This window comes from Papio anubis, chromosome 13, assembly GCF_008728515.1.
Source record: "Papio anubis isolate 15944 chromosome 13, Panubis1.0, whole genome shotgun sequence".
Classification (NCBI taxonomy): domain Eukaryota; kingdom Metazoa; phylum Chordata; class Mammalia; order Primates; family Cercopithecidae; genus Papio; species Papio anubis.
Genome location: NC_044988.1, coordinates 78,098,097 through 78,111,617, shown reverse-complemented (window position 1 = coordinate 78,111,617; position 13,521 = coordinate 78,098,097). Strand labels below are relative to the sequence as shown.

Genomic DNA, 13,521 nt, shown 5'->3' with positions numbered 1-13,521 from the left:
AAAACCGAGTGTATGAGGAAAGGAGAGAACTCCTCTGAGTGGTGAATGCTTAATTTGGGGGCAAGATTCTGTCAAGTTTTAGAAAAGAGTACATAACTTTGGATTCTGTCCCAAAGCAAGTTCATGCTGCAATAAGGTAAAACCTTCACTTTTCTTGGTTCCATTGAGTCAGATAGCTTTGCTCAGATGCTCTAAACTTCAAGAGGGAACTTGCAGAAGACTGTCTTCTTCAGTTCAAAGTGCATTTTAAATTTATGCTTTTTAAAAAACTGAGGCCGACTGGATCACACGAGTGGATCACACCTGTAATCCCAGCACTTTGGGAGGCTGAGGTGCGTGGATTACAAGGTCAGGAGTTTGAGACCAGCCTAGCCAACATGGTGAAATCCCATCTGTACTAAAAATACAAAAAAAATTAGCCAGGCGTGGTGGCGGGCACCTGTGATCCCAGCTACTTGGGAGGCTGAGGCAGGAGAATCACTTGAACCTGGGAAGGTAGAGGTTGCAGTGAGCCAAGATCATGCTACTGTACTCCAGCCTGGATAGGACAAGAACGAAACTCTGTCTCAAAAAAAAAAAAAAACAAAAAAACAAAACAAAAAAAAACTTAGGAGCAATTTTTATATGCCTTTATGGATGTAGCTTGGTGCAATTTCTTAGCCCTGCTGCATATTTTAAATTTAATTATGTATGCATGTATATATACATACACATTTGAGAGATTTGTCATAGCAATAACTGAAGAGGGTGTTTTTAAAAATAAGTAAAACTGACGATGCTTAGTAACCTAAGGTGACTGCAAATTTGAGAAGCAAAATTAGATTTGTTCTTCTTCTTGTGCTGGTTATTGTACTCCCATATTCTCTAGAAGCACCGCCTGGACAAGCCCTGGGGAGTCTTTGGCTGTTCTTTCTTGTTTGTCATATTTATTAGTAACTGGCTGCAAATAAATCTTAGGAGCTAGGTAGCTGTACATATTCACGAGGCTGGAGATCAGGCAAGGCTAATTCGGTAACATTTGGCAGTGCTGAAGGCCTGCTTTGGATTCTCGTGCTTCTGTGTTCTCTGTGCTCCCTGGGCCCTTACCTGTGCCTGCACTGGGCTGCTCCACCACTATTCCTACTGGCTCTAAAGTCCCCAGACCTTTAAGAACAACAGTTGTTGGGTTGGTATAAAGGAAAGAACAAGGCTTTGGGCCATGTGTCCAACCCTCTTAGCAGTCTTGGACAAAGTCACTTAATCTCACTGAGCCTTGCTTTTCTTCAGTCTTGTGTGTGCCCATCAAGCTAAGCAGAGTTTCTCAATGGCACTGTTGTCATTTTGGTTCATGTCACTCTTTCTTTGGGTGTTGGGAGGTGCTTCCCTGCACATTGTAAGATGTTTAACGACTTCCCTGGTCTCTAACCCCTAGATGCCAGTAATACACACTCCCACCCCTGTTATGACAACCACAAATATCTTTAGACGTTGTTAAATGTCCACTACAGGCCAAAGTTGCCCCCACTTGAGAACTACTGTGCTAGGGTAATACTTAGTAAAACTATCGCTTTTTATGAGGAAATTCTCTTTTTCTGCGAGGGCATACTTGTGAGCATCAAGTGAGAACATTCATAAAGTGCTTTGAAAAAGACTGCACAATTGCTCAGCCTTCAATTGGTATTTTTTCATTTAGAAATGAACATTGAGACCTAAGAAGGCCTGGAGACGCCCATCCTCCAGAACCACCTCCCAACTCTCCTCTTCATTAAGACCCTTGCCTTTTTAGGGATCTGTGACGTGGGGTTCATACATCCCGAAGGGATCGGTAGATACAGCATATCTCTATAAGATAGGTTTCCTCTGTAATCATACACTGTATTTTACGCATTTAAAAACATTATTCTAAGAAGAGGTTTATGGGTTTACCACCCTGCCAAAGAGGTCCAAAGGTTAAGAACTAACCAGACTTCAGCTTGCACATCAGTGAATGATCATGGGTTGACAGTAGAGCGGTTTGGGCAGAAACTGAGGTAAAGATGTCCCTCTTTCTCAGGTCAGTGTCCCCAACTCCTGATTCCTTGACAGTCCAGCATAAGGCTTAGTCATCCGTGCTGAACCATGGGAACCTCACATGCCCGTCTGTGGCTCTCTCTCTGCCGGTACCAGCCAGATACTCTTACTCACCAAGCCTGGATCCAGGGTCAGGTACTTTAGGCCTTTCAAGGCTGTGTAGGCAAACCTGGAACCTGTGAGGGCGGCTCTGGAGGGCTTCTGCCTGGAGATGGTGGAGGTGCCAGCTCTCCTCTAAATGCAGAATGCATGCCTTTCTGAGTGCCTGTGTGACTAAGGACTATAGTAAGAGACTTTTGGCCTTCTGCATAAGAGGCAGAAACTTAAGGATACTAGCTGGCTGTTGTGAGCACCTCCAGGAGTCTAGTATTGGTATTCAGATGTTTTTCACTGTTTTCCAAATCAGCTGTGTGAGGTAGGCATTCATACTCAGTTTTGCAGGCAGACAAACTCAAGTCACACACCTAGGTGGTAGCAAAATAGTGTTTCAAACCACAGAGTCCAGAGCCCATGTTCCGTCCACTGTTTTATGTACCCACTAGTGTTCAGATTCTGAACTTTAAAGACAAGACAGAGAATGTACTGGGGGCTCTTCTAAAGAATCTCCAATTTAAAGTGCTCATATTACAAACTCCCCCTGCAGGAACACCATAGAGTTCGCTGGGCCCTGGAAGGGCTTCCCTGGCTACTGAGGGTCTCTGTATTCCTTTGGGCTCCCAGTTGGGTTAGAATGACCCACATAGGGCAGCCTCCCACAGACCCATACCATCAGCCCCAGAACCAGCAGCCTCTCTCCTGAGCACACCCCAGACTCCAACTGTGTGTGTTTTAGGCTGATGGAGAATCCAGTCTGCTGGGAGATGGTCAGCTACTACTTGAAGTGTCTGGAGAATGACTGTAGCTTCAATCCCTAACCTCTCTGCTGATAGCCCGAGATCAATCTTACTTCGGTTTTTAAAAAGGGAAATCTGTATGGCACTTGTTCTCTGAAGAGTTGCCCTTTAAGGCACATACATATGCCTTGCTTGTAATATGCTAGGCTTCAGCAGCCAGTCGCCGTGATGGCTTAGTAAGAACTGGTATTGAGATGTGTCTCAATAAATGACTGTTGGAACTAAAAGAAACTCCTGTTAAAGCAGGGCTCAGACAGCTTTGCCAGCTCTTTCCAGTCCATCCAGGTTGCTGATGAAGTGTGAAATGGACACTGATGCTTTGCGGGAGGTTGCACTGTTACAGTATGCTTCCTACTGGCATTGATGGAAAGGGAACTGCTTATATGCCCCAACAGCATTTACCCTCTAATCTTCATTGCACTCCCTCCTCCACGCAGAGTTTAACCATAAAGTAGTTCCTAAAGTGGGGAATGCACAAAATAAGGGGCAGCATAATTTTAGAGCAAGTGAATGTTTAAGCAATCCACATACAATGTATGTCTTTTTCGTTCATCCTCCCCCTACTCCTGCTTTTGTTTTAGGAAATGTATATTTTAAGGCAGATGCCGCATGTGTGAAGTTGTTCTCATGAAGTCAGGAAGTAGAGAAACACACTGAGGAGGGGCATATGAGGGGTGTTTAATGCTACAGGAATAAGCACCGGCTCCACCCCTGTGTGTGGGAGTGCGCTCACCCCGCCAAGGGTACGCGCTGCCAGTGCGGTGGCCATCCTCATCGCCGTTCAGAAGCACCTTCTGTAGAGGAAGAAAGGCCCGTGTTCCTCGTACTCAAAGCGGTGGACCCACAGTGGTTGGAAACCCTGAAGTGAGGCCAGGATGGAGCCACCGGTCCACACGGCACTGTCTCTCTCAGGCAGCACGTTTACCTGCGGGGTGTCATTGGGACACATGCTGCTTAGCTCCTTCTGCAGACGGTTGGGGAAGCCACTGAGCATCGTGCTGCCCCCGCAGAGCAGGATGTTCCCCATGAGGTCCCGTTTGAGGGCGATGTCACACTTGTTAAGGCAGGACACGGTCTGGGTGTGGAGGCCCAGCTGCATGGACTTGATGAGAGACGGCTTGAAGAACATCTCTGAGCAGAGGAACCGTTCCTGGCACAGCTGAATCTCCTTCCCATCCGGCAGCACGTAGCGGATCGTATGCTCACTGAGAGGGACTTTCTTCTCCTCAGTGGGATCCAGGGCCACAAAGCAGCATTTCTTCTTGATGTCCTCCACGATGCCCATCTGGTCCTGGGTGAATTCGTTTCCCGCACTGTTCAGCAGGCCTAGCAGGTAGGCTGTCAGGTCAGAGCCTGCGTAGTCCAGCCTTCCGGTGATGCTGGGCAAAGGATAACCCTCGTAGATGGGGACCACATAGGACACGCCATGGCCAACCTCCACCACCAGGCCGGAGGTCCTTCCATAGGAGTACATGGACAGGCGCGACTGGTAGGCGATGTGCATCGCAGGAGTGTTGAAGGCTTCAAACAGCATTTCAGCATATTTCTCTCTGTTGGTGTGTGGGCTCAGCGGTGGGTCTGAAACCAAGACCGCATGCTCCTCCGGCGCGATCTTCATCTCTTGTCGGAAGAGATATTCCCAGATATCCTGCACTGTGTCCCAGTCCACGATGATGCCATGTCGCAGAGGGTTAACCAGCTTGAGATGAACGTTTGTGTTGTTGAGTTCCTGTCCCACGAATGTCTCCTTGCGATTATCCCCAGTCTTGGCGGTCTCCATGTAGGGCTTGCCCACCATTGTTGAGATCTTGTGGGTGGGTCTTGGCAGGCCGGCAAAGCCACATTTACAGTAGCCAGTGCCCAGGTCCACGACCACTGCTTTGGTCACCTCCTGCTTGGGCCTCTCCTTGGCTGCCTTTGATTCAGTAGGTTCCTGTGGCTCTGAACTCCTGCGGCGGACCCACACGGCCCGCTTTGCCGGACCATCCCTTAAAGAGGCAGTCTGGAGGGCCTGTGTCTGCAGGGGGGCCTGGTTACCCACCTTCTTGGCGGGCCCATCCCCCATGATTGCTGCCGGTGGAGCCCACATGTTGTCAAGAGCCGCACCACTCTTAGAAAGTTCTCAATCCCACTGGATTCAAGGCCTGAAAGGCCTACATCAGAGGATACCCTGAGAATTTTCCCAACAATGACATCACTAATTATGATGTAATCTGGTGACCTGGGCTTTCTAGATATTGCAAACCCTTATCCTGTGTTAGGGTACATTTGGGATATTGTTTTTGAAATGGCTCCCCTTTTCCTAAATTTTGTAACAAGACTGATTTATTCAATTAATTAATATTTCTTGAGTGTCTGCTATATACAAGGCAGCTGGGAATTCGGTGGTGAAAAAAAAACAGACAAAATCCCTTATTCTAGTTGGTGGGGGGTGGGGGTGACAGACAATAACCAAAATGAGCATTAAGAGCAAAAGCAGGGTGGCAGTGCTAGTGTGGCCTTGGCAGAGCTTCCTGAGAGGGTGACATCTGAATGAAGACCTGCAGGAGGTGAGGGAGAGAGCCACGTGTTTGTCAGGGGAACAGCAGGTGCGGGGGACTGGAGGCAGATGTGTGAAGAGTTAGATCAGGGGTGAGCAGGCTGCAGTCCAGTCCAGTCCCCAGCTTGTTGGATTGGAATACAGCCGTGCTCATTCATGTTTGTATCGTCCATGGCTGCCTTTGCAGTACAGCAGTAGAGCTGAGTCACGGCTTTGAAGACTGTATTGCCCAAAAAGCTGAATGAAAGTAAGTATTGACCGGCCCTTAAAAAGTTTGCTGACCTCTTGAGTTAGAGGAGGAGCAGGAAGACAAATGTGGCTGGCATGGAAGGAGTAAGAAAAATTAGATGAGATGGGGTGGGGGAAGGCGAGCAGCTCACGGTAGGCCTCATAGGCCAACGCGAGGATCATGCATAAGGTCAGAAAGCACTAGAGGATTTGGTGCAGAGCACCGACACCATCTGATTTAGATGTTAGCAGGATCCTTTGCTGCTATGGTGACTATGTCAAGGGCACTAAGGGTGACACTTAGAACAACCTTAAGAGGAATTATTTTTGGATATACATTTGTACACTTACTGTGCCTTCATCAGGGTCATTGGCTAGGCAGTGAAATTAGACCCTAAAAAATCCTACTGACAACACTGAGGCTTGTAGGTGCATAGCTCATCCAAGGATATCCAACCAGGAGTAGCCAAGCTCTCCTGACTGTGGCTCTCTCTCCAGGATGTGCTGGGACACAGCTTAATGGGACCTAGTATGCATCTCTTAGGCTGCTTGGCCACCATCTTGCATGCCATTTCTGAAGCTGGACACATTGGTGTGGATGCCTGCCACACTCAGGGCAGAATCCAGCCTTATGTGATGCCACACCTTGAACCTGATCCCAGCCCTTCATAAAAGAGGCAGTCACCACAATAATGGGCTTTCTCCTTTAGAGAGGCTATGAGTCCTTTCAGTTCCTTTGGGGTATGAGAGATGAAAAGGACCAAGTCCAGTCTCATGAGGTTTGTGACTATCTGATGGGGGCAGCAAGGTGTCATCCCAGGGACAAAATCTCAGTTTCTTGCTTCATTGGTTAGTGGGTGAGATCATGGCATGGAATTTTGAAGGAAAAATAGGAAAGTACTTTCGATACCTGGCTGCCTGAAAAACAGTTTAATTGCCTCTGCTGTTCAGGGATTTGCATGGACAACTCAGATTGTTTGACTTTATTTCAAAAGTTCTGTATATGGTAACCAAAGGCATATGTAATTTAAAACCCTCCATTTTTTTTCTCCCCAAACCCTACTTGAATTTTGAGAAATCTATAGCTGCTTGGTACCTTTTCACTAACCTGGACTCCTAGAAGAGCCTGTATTAGCTTCCTGTTTCTGCTGTAACAAATTACCGTGGATGTAGTGGCTTAAAGCAACTCACAGTTACTATCTTACTGTTTTGGAGGTCGGAAGTTCGTAATTCTTCTTAGTGGACTACAATTAAGGTTCTTTTAGGGCTGTATTCCTTCTGGAGGTGTAGGAGACAATACTTCCTCTTGCCTTCTCCAGCTCCTAGAGGCCACCTGTGTTCCTTGGCTCATGTCCCTTCCTCCATCTTAAAAGACTGAGAGTCTCAGACTACAGCTATCATTGTCACATCTGTTTCTCTGCCCTTGGCCCTCCTGTATCCCCCATATAAGGACCCTTGTGATTACATTGGCCCCACCCAGGCCATCCAGAATACTCTCCCCATCTCAGATTCCTTCATTTACTCCCATCCACGGAATCCCTTTTGGCATGAAAGTTAATATACTCACAGGTCCCAGGGATTAAGATGTGGACACCTTTGGAGGACCCTTTCACCTGTCCTGTGCCTCCCTCTTCACTAATACACTCCAAGCCTGACATGCTCTGACTTGTTTGCTCTTCCTGGGCTGCCCAGGCTTGCCCATCTATCATCTGTCATTGCCCTTTCTGCATTTGTGTGTGGAAGAGGTGATGCCTTAGTGTAAGGCAGTTATTCTGTCTAGTCTGTAAGGTCCTTGAGCATAGGGATTCCCCTCACATTCTCTGAGCAAAAGCCAACGAAACACTTGCCCTCCTTTTCTTCACCTCTCAGTTTCACATGTGGGGTACCCCCAATCAAAACCCTGTTTCCCCTAAGCTTCCTGTTACCCTCTGTGCCTCTTCTCTCCCTCTGTGGGTCAGCACACGGTTAGTGGTAATGATGGAAGAATGCAGAGACTGTTGACACCGTGCCCTAAACCTCCACTGCCTAGCACACAGCCCCCCACAACTGTCATCAGCTAAGGTCTGTGTGGGCTCCCTGGGGTCCCTAGTGAGGTCCCTCTAGGGAGAGGCACCCTCTATTGCTCAAAATATGTTGGGCCACATTTTCTAATGGGATCACACCTACTTTTAGTCCTCTGGCTCAAGACCAAAAAAACCATGGGATGACCCCTTTTTGAAAGCAACCCTGGGGTCATTTTTTTTTTTTTTTTTTTTTTTTGAGACAGAGTCTCGCTCTGTTGCCCAGGCTGGAGTGCAGTGACGGGGTCTTGGCTCACTGCAGGCTCTGCCTCCTGGGTTCATGCCATTCTCCTGCCTCAGCCTCCCGAGTAGCTGGGACTACAGGCGCCCGCCACCACGCCTGGCTAATTTTTTATATTTTTAGTAGAGACGGGGTTTCACCGTGTTAGCCAGGATGGTCTTGATCTCCTGACCTTGTGATCTGCCCGCCTCGGCCTCCCAAAGTGCTGCGATTACAGGTGTGAGCCACCGCGCCTGGCCAACCCTGGGGTTCTCTTCTATAGTGGAGGGAGAGAACATGGAAAGATGAGATTAAAGAACACACTTATCCCTGAGGTGCATCCTGGCTCCTGGCTTCAATTTTTGAGACACTACCCGCCCTTGACCTTTGGAGGAGAGGTGAGCCAAGCCCCTGGAAGTTTAGCAGCTATGGGAGGGAAAAAAAGAAAATCTGGCGTGGCGTTTCTTCTCATTAATCACCTGTAGTTTTTCTTAAAAATTACTGGAGTCCACCACAGCCTTTCCAACTCTTGAATATGCTGGAGAACCCCTGAGTCAGGAGCTCTCAACAAAGAAGATCCTTGCCAAACAGGCACTTTGAGCTGCTTTCTCACAGCTCAGACCCCAGTGTGGACACTCAGGTCCCAAGACTGTGCCCATTTCCCTGAGGTGGAAGGGAGAGGAGCTGTCTTCAGGGGTAGATGTGCTACTGAGCAGGCAAATCTGGATCCGAATGCTTCCCTTTCCACGTGCTCCAGCCCAGTGTCCCACAGCCTAGTGGCCTTTGGGCATCTCTTAAGTCAGCATGCCCAAGATGGAGCTCATTCTCTCCCCGCACATTCCTTCCCTTCCTCCCCCTGCATTCCGTGTGTGTGTGTGTGGTACCACCATCCACTTAGCAGCTCAAGGCAGAAGCCTGGAGGCCATGGATATGGGTCAGATTGGCGAGGGGACATAGCAATATGGTAATCACATTCAAACGACATTTCAAGTAGTTTACACAAAGTCATACAGATTATAAATAATAAATCTGTGTTTGAACCCAGGTCTCTGGATTCCAGTTCCTTGGTCTTCCCTCTGCTCTGTACTGCCTTTCCGTAAGGAATGGATAAAAAGTAGTCTCTGGCAGTCCATGAGCACTGCCTTTAAATAGCCTAAGAGTTGTCGTGGAAGAATTTGCTTGCTCCATAGAACTTCAAGAGTAGACGCAAGACCAATTAATGGCTTCAGAGAGGTACACATGCCAATCCAGTGTGACAAAACATTTATCACTCATGGCTGGCCAAAACGGGGTAAGCTGTCCATGTCAGACTGCTGGATGGGATGTTCCAGAGGGAACTGAAGGGTCCAACCCTGAGCTGCTGTGATTTCATGATCCCACCACAGGGCATTTCTGGGTCATGATGTTCATAATTGTAACCCTTAGAAAGTTGTTACCCAAATAATATAGTTGAATGCTGCCATGTTCCAAGAAACAATTCAGCAGGCTGGGTGTGGTGGCTCACACCTGTAATCCCAGCACTTTGGGAGGCCGAGGCGGGTGGATCATGAGATCAGGAGTTCAATACCAGCCTGGCCAACATGGTGAAACCCCGTCTGTACTAAAAATACAAAAATTAGCCAGGCATGGTAGCAGGCGCCTGTAATCCCAGCTGCTCGGGAGGCTGAGGCAGGAGAATCGCTTGAAACTGGAAGGTGGAGGTTGCAGTGAGCCGAGATTGCACCACTGTGCCCCAGCCTGGGCGAAAGAGCGAAACTCTGTCTCAAAAACAAACCAACAAAAATTCAGCAAACAAAAATCCCCACACGTTCCTCATTAGCATTCTTACACGCTCCATGGCAGTATTTCTTAACTCTTTTTCTCCCATGCATGTTGCCTAATCAATTCCTCAGGCACCTCTGCTTGTCTTAATTCTCCCAGAAAACTTCCTCAGGCCCAGTTGCTGCTCTTCCCCTTTTTTTCTTGACTCTTCACCACCAAAGCCCTAATCTGCCTTTTTGATTTTGGAGTGGGAAGGGGCAGCTTAAGTTTCAGGTCCCTCTGGCACTCTGGTGAATTGGTCCTTTCTAGATGACAAGCCATCTTTCTTTGCTCGGGTCCAGGTAAGGGATTCATCCTTCCCTCTGCCTCACATCCCACATCACAGGAGCCCATGAGGGAAGGCCTCAAATGCCAGAGTAAGAGCTTGGATTAAAGTGAGGGATGGTTGGGGAAACAACAGATTGGATTCTATTCTACTTTCTAAATTTCTCTAGAACCAGGCTCTTCCTCGCTTCCACACTCTCATAGCCCTAGGTCAGGCCACATTCAAGTCTTACCGGAATTTCTCCAATAGCCTCGTTTCAGGTCTCAGCTTCTAGTCTTGCCCCTCCCATCCATTCTCTACATTACAGCCAAATGCCAATCTTTCTAACATTTTTCTTTTTCTTTTTTTTTTTTTTTGAGACCGAGTCTTTGTCCCAGGCTGGAGTGCAGTGGTGCGATCTCAGCTCACTGCAACCTCTGCCTCCTGGGTTCAAGCAATTCTCTGCCTCAGCCTCCCAAGTAGGTGGGATTACAGGTACCCACCACCAGGCCTGGCTAATTTTTGTATTTTTAGTAGAGATGGGGTTTCACCATCTTGGCCAGGCTGGTCTTGAACTTCTGACCTCGTGATCCATCCGCCCCGGCCTCCCAAAGTGCTGGTAGAATTACAGGCGTGAGCCACTGCGCCTGGCCCTTTCTAACATTTTTCTAGAGGGCAAATCTGATCATTCCCCTGCTTAAAGTCTTCATAGATTCCCTGGCTCTCCTTAGTTTAGTCTAAACCTACTCCTGGCATTCGATGCCCTCTCTATTTGGCTCTGTGACTTCTCTAGCTTCATCTGTTTTTCCAAACACTTTCACTGCGGGAAGTTCTTCACTGTGCCTCCATCTGAGCCTTTGCTCAAGCTGTGCTCTCTGCCTGGGATGTCTTCCCCTCCTTTTAACTACTTGACAAATACCTACACCTCTTCCAGGATTCAACTTAAGCATCACCTCCTCTCTAGAGCACCTTCTGACTGCTGGTCTCAAATGAGTTCTCCAAGTAGACTTCTTCCTGCAAACCCACCGGCACCCATTCCATTTTCTTGTCTAGACTGGGCACTGCTGGTGGCCTGGGTTTTTATCATCTATCACCGGCAGGCTGCACTGGGTGGGACCTACCACATACTCCAGTAAACGTTGAATGAAGGGAGGAAAGAACTCTTGGGGCGGTCAAGGGGGCCTAGTGCATTGGAGTTTGATGAATTCGGGTTAAGGTACAAACACCCCAAGTGCTGTTTGCTCTTGGGCAAGTCCTTAGAATTCTGAGCCTCATTTCCTCAGCTCTGCCTACCTGCAGAACAACACAAGTGAAGTACCTAGTGCAGTGCCTGCCTTACTGGAGGGGCTCAAATACTTAGGCCCTCTCCACCAAGAGGCAGAAGAGGAAAGGTGTCCAGTAGTGAGCAGGTTAGGCATGGAAATGCAAGGGGTTGAGCAGAAACCTCTGAGACCCCAGTGTGCTTGGATTTCTAAAACTCCCAACACGTGCTCTGTCCTGGAGCAAACGAGTTACAGAGATGGGGGTGACACACCAAGAGTCGGCCAAAGCCAAGCCCTCCCCCCGCTGCCTGAATGGACCAGCCCTGAGTGACATCACAATCCCAGGTGGTTGCCATGGCACTACTGGGGTTGGTTGGGGTGGGGGGGTGTCTCATTTCTCCCCAGGGAGCTCTAGGCTGTGGATGTGAGAAGGGGAGTGAGAGAGGCAGATGGCGACAAGGAACAGCCCCATGGCCCTGGGCACGGCTCAGGGTGACCCTGGAGAGGCAGGAACACGGCCAGGCTCTGACGCCGGCCTCCGGGACACAGGTGCGGCCACTCAGCTCAAGATGAAGCCCAGGAAGGTGCGCAAGATCAAGGCGGTTGTCATCGACCTGGGCTCCCAGTACTGCAAGTGCGGCTACGCGGGAGAGCCGAGGCCCACCTACTTCATCTCCTCCACCGTAGGAAAACGCTGCCCCGAGGCGGCCGACGCTGGCGACACCCGCAAGGGGACCCTAGTGGGCCACGAGCTGCTCAACACAGAGACACCTCTCAAGCTGGTGAACCCGCTGAAGCACGGCATCGTGGTGGACTGGGACTGCGTGCAGGACATCTGGGAGTACATCTTCCGCACGGCCATGAAGATCCTGCCCGAGGAGCACGCTGTGCTGGTCTCCGACCCTCCGCTCAGCCCCAGCAGCAACCGGGAGAAGTACGCAGAGCTCATGTTCGAGACCTTCGGCATCCCCGCTATGCACGTGACGTCCCAGTCGTTGCTGTCCATCTACTCGTACGGCAAGACCTCGGGGCTGGTGGTGGAGAGCGGGCACGGCGTCTCGCACGTGGTGCCCATCTCCGAGGGCGACGTGCTGCCGGGCCTGACCAGCCGCGCCGACTATGCTGGGGGTGACCTCACCAACTACCTGATGCAGCTGCTCAATGAGGCGGGCCACGCATTCACGGACGACCACCTGCACATCATAGAGCACATCAAGAAGAAGTGCTGCTATGCGGCCTTCCTGCCCGAGGAGGAGCTCGGCCTGGTCCCGGAGGAGCTGCGCGTGGACTACGAGCTCCCGGACGGCAAGCTCATCACCATTGGCCAGGAGCGCTTCCGCTGCTCTGAGATGCTCTTCCAGCCCTCCCTGGCGGGCAGCACCCAGCCGGGCCTCCCGGAGCTCACGGCTGCCTGCCTGGGCCGCTGCCAGGACACGGGCTTCAAGGAGGAGATGGCCGCCAACGTGCTGCTGTGTGGCGGCTGCACCATGTTGGATGGTTTCCCCGAGCGCTTCCAGAGGGAGCTGAGCCTCCTCTGCCCCGGGGACAGCCCTGCGGTGGCTGCAGCTCCTGAGAGGAAGACCTCCGTGTGGACCGGCGGCTCCATCCTGGCCTCCCTGCAGGCCTTCCAACAGCTCTGGGTCAGCAAGGAAGAGTTTCAGGAGCGGGGCAGCATGGCCATCTACAGCAAGTGCTGAGCCTCAGCATCTCCACAGACAAGGCCCCCAGCACAGGTGGCCGCAGGCCACTCTGTACACATTTACAGAATTTCACATAAAGCTTTACTCTGAAATGACTCTTGTCTAGTCTGGGTTTCTTGCTTCAATCTGATAGCAGAGGGTTGGGGGTAGTCGGGCTTAGAAGTGGCAGCACCTTTTGCACTGGAGGTGTGGGCTCTAAGGAAGGGGCTACCATACTGGTCCCATCCCTTCTGCCTGCCTCATGATGGTGACATCATCTCAGGGCCTAGAAAGTGGCCTCCTGTTTTATTAGCACCTCCAGATTCAAAACCTGATCCAACAGACATTCCTTATCGCTCGCTCAACTAAGGGGGTTGGCTCTGACTGATGAAGAGACTAGCTTGGGTCACCTAGCAGTAGGTTGGAGGAGACGCACAGCTGGGTGTCCGACTCCAGTCTCTCGTTTCTGCTGCTCAGAAGTACTCCCAACCTTAACACTGCTTGATCACTCCAGGTTCCCTAACCT

The 13,521-nt window shown here is 50.0% G+C and overlaps 2 protein-coding genes across 2 annotated transcripts; one reads left to right on the top strand and one right to left on the bottom strand.

Annotated features, from left to right (window-relative positions):
* Positions 1-3,596: 3,596 nt before the first annotated feature.
* ACTL7A (actin like 7A) lies at positions 3,597-5,120 on the bottom strand. The gene has a single exon (XM_003911395.4). The coding sequence runs from the start codon at positions 5,029-5,031 to the stop codon at positions 3,724-3,726; it is 1,308 nt and encodes a 435-aa protein (XP_003911444.1). The 5' UTR covers positions 5,032-5,120; the 3' UTR covers positions 3,597-3,723.
* Positions 5,121-10,660: 5,540 nt separating this feature from the next.
* Positions 10,661-13,111, top strand: ACTL7B (actin like 7B). Its single transcript, XM_003911396.5, has one exon. The coding sequence runs from the start codon at positions 11,766-11,768 to the stop codon at positions 13,011-13,013; it is 1,248 nt and encodes a 415-aa protein (XP_003911445.1). The 5' UTR covers positions 10,661-11,765; the 3' UTR covers positions 13,014-13,111.
* The last annotated feature ends 410 nt before the right edge of the window (positions 13,112-13,521 follow it).

Coding starts and splice junctions, on each gene's coding strand:
- ACTL7A (XM_003911395.4), bottom strand. CDS start 5,031: ATGTGGGCTCCACCGGCAGCAATCATGGGGGATGGGCCCGCCAAGAAG.
- ACTL7B (XM_003911396.5), top strand. CDS start 11,766: ATGGCGACAAGGAACAGCCCCATGGCCCTGGGCACGGCTCAGGGTGAC.